The following is a 7,037-nucleotide window of genomic DNA, read 5'->3' as shown; positions in this document are numbered from 1 at the left end:
AGTTTTGTTGGTGTTGCATGCCTGTAATGCTAGCAGGAGGTGGAAGCAAGAGGATCAGGAGTTCAAAGCCAGCTTGGGGCACTTGAGACCCTGTCTGGAAGGAAGGGAGAGAGGGAAGGAAAGTGGGAGGGAGGGAGGGAGGGAGGGAGGGAGGGAGGGAGGGAGGGAGGGAGGGAGGGAGGGAGGGAGGGAGGGAACAGGAAGAAAGGAAGTTAGAGACAGCAGTGTGGAGGTTTGTGCTTCTGTGCTACACTTGGTGGGGGATGGTCTCAGCGTGGCCTTACTCCTGCCCTGCTGCTGTCCAGTGGGCAGGCACATGGAGCTGACGTTGAGGTGGCCTTGTAGTCTGAGAGCCTGGCTGAAAAACATCTTTTTAAAGACACCTAACTGCTGGGGAGGCTGCGTCCTTGAGGATGATTTACTCCTTCTGACTGCGCTTCATTTTTGTCTCCTAGCTTATGTTCCCGAGGAAGAACTGAAGGCAGCCGAAATAGATGAGGAACACGTGGAGGATGGTGGGCTGTCTCTGGACATTCAGGAGAGCGAATTCGTGTGCAACGAGGAGACAGAGATCAAAGAGGCCCAGAGCTATCAGAATTCCCCAGTCAGCACTGCCACCAATCACGATGCTGGTTATGGCTCGCCCTTCAGCGAGAACAGCGACCAGCTGGCCCATTTCAAAAGCTCCTCCTCCAGAGAGGAGAAGGAGGAGCCACAGTGTCCAGAGAGTGTCTCCTACCCCCAGGACAGCTTGGCACAAATCAAAGCCGTGTATGCGAACTTATTCTCAGAGTCCTGCTGGTCTAGCCTAGCTTTGGATTTAAAGAAGTCCGGTTCGACCACCAGCAATAACGATGCCAGCCAGAAGGAGAGCTCCACCCCTACCCCTACACCCCCCACCAGTACCGCCAGCACCGCCAGTACCACAGCCACCACGGCCATTACCAGCTGCAGCACCAGCACCAGCCACAGCAGCACCACCAGTAACAACAGCAGCTCCGGGTATGACTGGCACCAAGCCGCCCTGGCCAAGACGCTGCAGCAGACCTCGTCCTACGGGCTGCTGCCCGAGCCCAGCCTGTTCAGCACGGTGCAGCTCTACCGGCAGAATAACAAGCTGTACGGCTCGGTGTTCACAGGGGCCAGCAAGTTCAGGTGCAAGGACTGCAGTGCAGCCTATGACACCTTGGTGGAACTGACGGTGCACATGAACGAGACGGGCCACTACCGAGATGACAACAGGGACAAGGACTCGGAGAAGACCAAGCGGTGGTCCAAGCCCAGGAAGCGCTCGCTGATGGAGATGGAGGGGAAGGAGGACGCGCAGAAGGTGCTGAAGTGCATGTACTGCGGACACTCCTTTGAGTCCCTGCAAGACCTCAGCGTCCACATGATCAAAACAAAGCATTACCAGAAAGTGCCTCTGAAAGAGCCCGTGCCCGCCATCACCAAACTGGTCCCGTCCACCAAGAAGCGAGCGCTCCAGGACCTGGCATCCCCTTGCTCCCCGGAGCCCACAGGCATGGCCGCTGAGGTTGCACTGAGTGAGTCATCCAAGGACCAGAAAACAGCCAACCCGTACGTCACACCCAATAACCGTTATGGCTACCAGAATGGTGCTAGCTACACGTGGCAGTTTGAGGCTCGCAAAGCCCAGATACTCAAGTGCATGGAGTGTGGCAGCTCCCATGACACCTTGCAGCAGCTCACGGCCCACATGATGGTCACTGGCCACTTCTTAAAGGTGACAACGTCTGCCTCCAAGAAAGGAAAACAGCTGGTGCTGGACCCTGTGGTAGAAGAGAAGATCCAGTCCATCCCCCTACCCCCGACCACTCACACCAGGCTGCCTGCCTCCGGCATCAAGAAACAGCCAGAGTCCCCTGCAGGCTCTGTAGCCTCAGAAGAAAAGAAGGAGCCAGAGAAGGAGAAAGAGAAAGCTCCTCCAGCCGCTGGGGATGCAGAGAGGAAGATCAAGGAGGAGACCGAAGACACCACAGAGAAGTTCGAACCCACCGCCCTCTATCAGTACTTGCGTGAGGAAGACCTGGATGATAGCCCCAAGGGGGGTGTAGATATCCTAAAGTCACTTGAGAACACTGTGTCCACAGCTATCAGTAAAGCCCAGAATGGTGCACCTTCGTGGGGTGGCTATCCCAGCATCCACGCAGCCTACCAGCTGCCCGGCACAGTGAAGCCGCTGCCGTCAGCTGTGCAGAGCGTGCAGATACAGCCGTCTTACGCCAGCAGTGTGAAGTCACTGTCCTCCACAGAGCACAATGCCCTCCTGCCCTCCCCGGGGAGCCTCACGCCCCCACCCCATAAGAGCAACGTGTCAGCCATGGAGGAGTTAGTGGAGAAGGTCACAGGCAAGGTCAGCGTGAAGAAGGAGGAGAGGCCTGCGGAGAAGGAGAAGGCCTCCCCTGTCAAGGCTGCCTCCCCTGTGGCAAAGGAGAATAAAGATCTTCCCAAGACAGAGGAGACTGGAAGCAAGCCACAGAAGAAGGGCTCAGATGCAGAAACTGGGAAAGCCAAAAAGGAGGGTTCCTTGGATGCTCACACCCCGAATGGTACAGAGCCTCTCAAAGCGAAAGTCACCAACGGCTGCAACAACCTGGGTATCATCACGGACCACTCACCGGAACCGTCCTTCATCAACCCCCTGAGCGCTCTGCAGTCCATCATGAACACTCACCTGGGGAAGGTGTCCAAGCCTGTGAGCCCCTCTCTGGACCCGCTGGCCATGCTCTACAAGATCAGCAACAGCATGCTGGACAAGCCCGTCTACCCCACCACCCCTGCCAAGCAGGCCGATGCCATCGACCGCTACTACTATGAGAACAGTGACCAGCCCATCGACCTGACCAAGTCCAAGAACAAGCCCTTGGTCTCCGGCGTGGCCGACGCTGTGTCCTCTCCTCTGCGGGAGAGCGCCCTCATGGATATCTCAGACATGGTGAAGAACCTCACGGGCCGTCTGACTCCCAAGTCCTCCACACCCTCCACGGTGTCGGAGAAGTCGGATGCGGACGGCAGCAGCTTTGAGGAGGCCCTGGACGAGCTGTCGCCTGTCCACAAGAGGAAGGGGCGCCAGTCCAACTGGAACCCGCAGCACCTGCTCATCCTCCAGGCCCAGTTCGCCTCCAGCCTTCGAGAGACAGCAGAAGGCAAGTACATCATGTCGGACCTGGGTCCTCAGGAGCGGGTGCACATTTCCAAGTTCACAGGCCTCTCCATGACGACCATCAGTCACTGGCTGGCCAATGTTAAGTACCAGCTGCGGAGGACAGGGGGAACGAAGTTCCTTAAGAACCTCGACACAGGGCATCCTGTTTTCTTTTGTAACGATTGTGCCTCTCAGTTCCGAACTGCCTCCACCTACATCAGCCACCTGGAGACGCACCTGGGCTTCAGCTTGAAGGACCTCTCCAAGCTGCCGCTCAGTCAGATCCAAGAGCAGCAGAGCGTCTCCAAAGTGCTCGCCAACAAGACTCTGGGCCCGCTGGGGTCAGCCGAGGAAGACCTGGGCTCCACATTCCAATGCAAGCTCTGCAACCGAACTTTCGCGAGCAAACACGCAGTAAAACTGCACCTTAGCAAGACGCACGGCAAGTCGCCAGAGGACCACCTGATCTACGTGACCGAGCTGGAGAAGCAATAGTGTCCAGGAATGCGAGAGACTGTGGAACATTGCACTACCGCCTCATCGTGCTGCACTAGGCCTGGCCTGAGCCGCTGAAATCAGTCTTTCCCTTTGTTGATGAACTGCCTACATCTGGACTTGGGTTTTCTTACACATATTTTGTAGTTATATTTATATGCTCTTTGTCTGATCTGTGCATGTTATTTTCTTTTTTTTTCTTCCGTGAGTCAAAGTCTGACCTTTATTTTCGGCACCCGTTCTTGCTGTTAAGCTATCTTTTGTAGGAAATAGTGGGGCACGCTCGGAGACATTGTTTAGCGGTAAAGAAAGATACAAACAAGCAGCGATAAAGAGACATCCTAAAATTACGAAGTTGCCATGACAATAAAGGTCACAGGACCTGGTAGTGTCAGGTTTAACCCTTTGAGGACTTTATCTCTGTGCCTTTCACTCAAAATTTAAAAAAAAAAAAAATTAAAAAAAAGAAAGAAAGAAGGGGGAAAAGGCGCTTAAAGGCTTCTCATTCAGATCAAAAGCTGTGTCAGACACAAAACTTATTTAATAATTAAAAAATGAGCTTTTATATGCAGGACTGGTTTGTGAAGAGACATGCATGCAGCGGTTGGAGACAGGGAGCTGTCTGGGACTCACGGGGTTAGGAAGCCACACTCTACATGTTCCAAACAAAGACAACGTATACCCCAGTTGCCACTATGCCCAAACCCTCTGGATGCTGAAAAAATGCCACTTTTGGCAAAAAAAGTATGCAAGCTTATTATTTAAAAAAATGTGTAAAAATGCTATTTCTTCTTTTTTTCTGTAAAATATTGCAGTTTATAGTTATTTACAAATGTAAGCTTTGGTATCGGCTGACCTTTCTATAGCGTGATGCATTGGTAAATGAAAAAAAGAAAACAGAAAAAAAAAACAAAAAAAATGGGGCAAATGTTGGATCCTTTCCTTGTAAATCGCCAGAGTCAGCTTACACATGCCTGTATGTTACACATCATGTCATTTTAATCTCTCCAACTTTCTTTGTACCTTCTGGCTGGATGCTTTCTCTTTTAACTTTTTATATTGTCATTTTATATTAAATTTCTGTGTATATAATGTAAAACCACAATTTTTGGATAAAATTTAGTTCCTGCAGCTTGATTTAAATAGAGAAATTTTACTGGCACCTGCGTCTTCTCAGATGCATGTACTCAGAGGAACTATCAGACAAAAAATAAATAAATAAAACCAGAGCAAGCAATGCACTATTAATTATACATTTTGATGTCCCGTCATTAATATTGTACAGTCCATTTTGGTTCACACAATTAAACCCACTGTTTTCTCAAATGTAAAATAAACCCACACGCAGTTCTTGATTTACAGATTGTCATGTCGTCATTATGTTCCCTTTGAGATGTTTCTCCATCCACAAGAGGTGTGGCGTATGCAATCAACCAACAAAAATTTTACTCCGACACATTCCATGATTTGTGTGCAGACATACTTCAGTCAGATGAGAAGTACTGAATGTTTAAAAATGATAATAACATTGGTACCTGCAGTGGTGGTCAAGGATTCCCAGAGTCCAGTCCTTCAGTGATGGCCACTTGGTCCCTGGACGACTGTGGTGATTTTTTTCAGACAACTCTTCCATACTGTTAGAAGCTGTCATAGGCCTCTTGTGTGCTTGGGCTTCGTGGCCCTGCAGTAGGCAAGGCCTCAGTGCAGCTCAGGCCCTGCGGATCTCACAATGAATTTTGCTGCAAAGAAAAAAAAAAACTGGTTTGTGAGCTTTGAAAACTGCCTTTTGATTATTATCGCCTGGCTGTTTTTCCATTCAGTCATGGGGGAGAGTCTTGCTTTTGTCATTTCTTAGGCACCTGACGGCTCCACCGAGAATGCCCAGCACTGGTCCTGAGATGTCCTGACTCTACGCCTAGATTCCTGAAGTTATTTTCCTGGCCCATTTTCAGCAACCAAGGACACTGAGACCTCCGGTCTCTTCCTTCAGAACACTTAGTAACATGTAGTTGGCCTTTGTTTTGATTTTTACCATTTGCTTAAATTTTCATAGAATTATATCCCAAGAAAGGCAAGAACCCATGCTATGTTCAGAGGTGTCTAAGCAGTCATGGTGTTTTGATGACTCCCTGACTGGCTCCAAGATGCAAGCCTCTATCTCTTTCTGCTAATGGCACAGGGTGGCCTGGCCAGTCGTGTGCACAGGGATGCTTGCTGTGTTCTTCTGTCCCTTTCCATTGCTAAATAGCCTTGTCCTTTAGAGCTTCAGCTATTAGACACATGAGTTCCATGCCTGGAGGGGTGACAGAGTGGAAGAGCCATCAAGCCTTTGGCATGGTCCTTGCACACCCACGTTTGGATGGTAGATCCGCAGACATTTCACCCTCGCAGCGTGAACCGTAAAGCCGCAGTGCAATGGAAGAGGGCAGTTCTAAGGAAGAAGCCCAGGAGCACAGTCCTATGGCCTCAAGGTCACTTGCGGCTTGAGTTCTGATCACCAAGGGACAGATACAAATTTCCCGATTTCTTAATGTCTTTTTCTTTGTAATGCCTCGGCTCGTTTATCCTCATTCCAATTCCCCAGTTGGTGGGTGGAGGCAATCTCAACACCATGAAGACGGTGACCCCAGGTGACATTGCTGAGGGCTTCTCCAGCGCCAGACCTAGGGTTGCACTTTGAACTCATTCCTTCCGCACAGCTCTGGACCAGGTCCCTCCCTGCCCAGTTTGCAGACCTGGATCCCCATCATAGCAATGGGCAGGTGTTTATCCTCGTCACATGGCTTGTCATGGACAGAAGTTGGACTTGGAGCCCCTGAATTGTGGTATCCAAAGGACAGACCAATGGTGAAAAACTCTTTGCAAGGCCAAGGAAGTGTTTTGTTTGTTTGTGTTTTGTTTTGTCATCAGGGTGTTAAGATAGAGCATTGCCCTAGAAAATGGAGAGATGACTTGCTTGGGTTGCTAGGCAGCTACCAGAGCAGTGGTAGTGAGTAGACAGCTTAGCATCCTTCCAGCCACCTCCAGCTGTGGCTGTAGCAGGTCACAAGCTTCAGTGACTTTATCCTCTGCTGGATCTGGGAAATAGCAGAATGATGTTGGCATTGAGTTTACACCTGGACCTGTGCAGCCGGCGCCCAGTGACACAGACACTCAACTTGGACAGACAGAAACAGAGATAGAGGGCCGGGGAGAGAGCTCAGCTGATAGAGCGTTTGCTGTTAGCAGAGTGCCTGAGTTGGCTCCTTAGCGCCAGGTGAGCCAAGTCAGGTGCGGTGAGCACACCCTTCTATCCCAGAGCAGGAGAGGAGGGAAAGGCAGGTAGATCCTCAGCTCATCAGCCACCCATCCTAGCCTGCTTGATGATTTCCTGCCC

General features: G+C 50.9%; 1 protein-coding gene across 1 annotated transcript; it reads left to right on the top strand.

Moving 5' to 3' along the window:
* Positions 1–316: 316 nt before the first annotated feature.
* Positions 317–5,020, top strand: Tshz1 (teashirt zinc finger homeobox 1). Its single transcript, XM_005356324.2, has one exon. It carries the CDS (start codon positions 317–319, stop codon positions 3,659–3,661), a length of 3,345 nt encoding a protein of 1,114 aa, XP_005356381.1. The 3' UTR covers positions 3,662–5,020.
* The last annotated feature ends 2,017 nt before the right edge of the window (positions 5,021–7,037 follow it).

The sequence above is a fragment of the Microtus ochrogaster genome, chromosome 18 (genome assembly GCF_000317375.1).
Source record: "Microtus ochrogaster isolate Prairie Vole_2 chromosome 18, MicOch1.0, whole genome shotgun sequence".
Taxonomy (NCBI): Eukaryota; Metazoa; Chordata; class Mammalia; order Rodentia; family Cricetidae; genus Microtus; species Microtus ochrogaster.
This window is presented reverse-complemented; position numbering and strand designations above follow the sequence as displayed.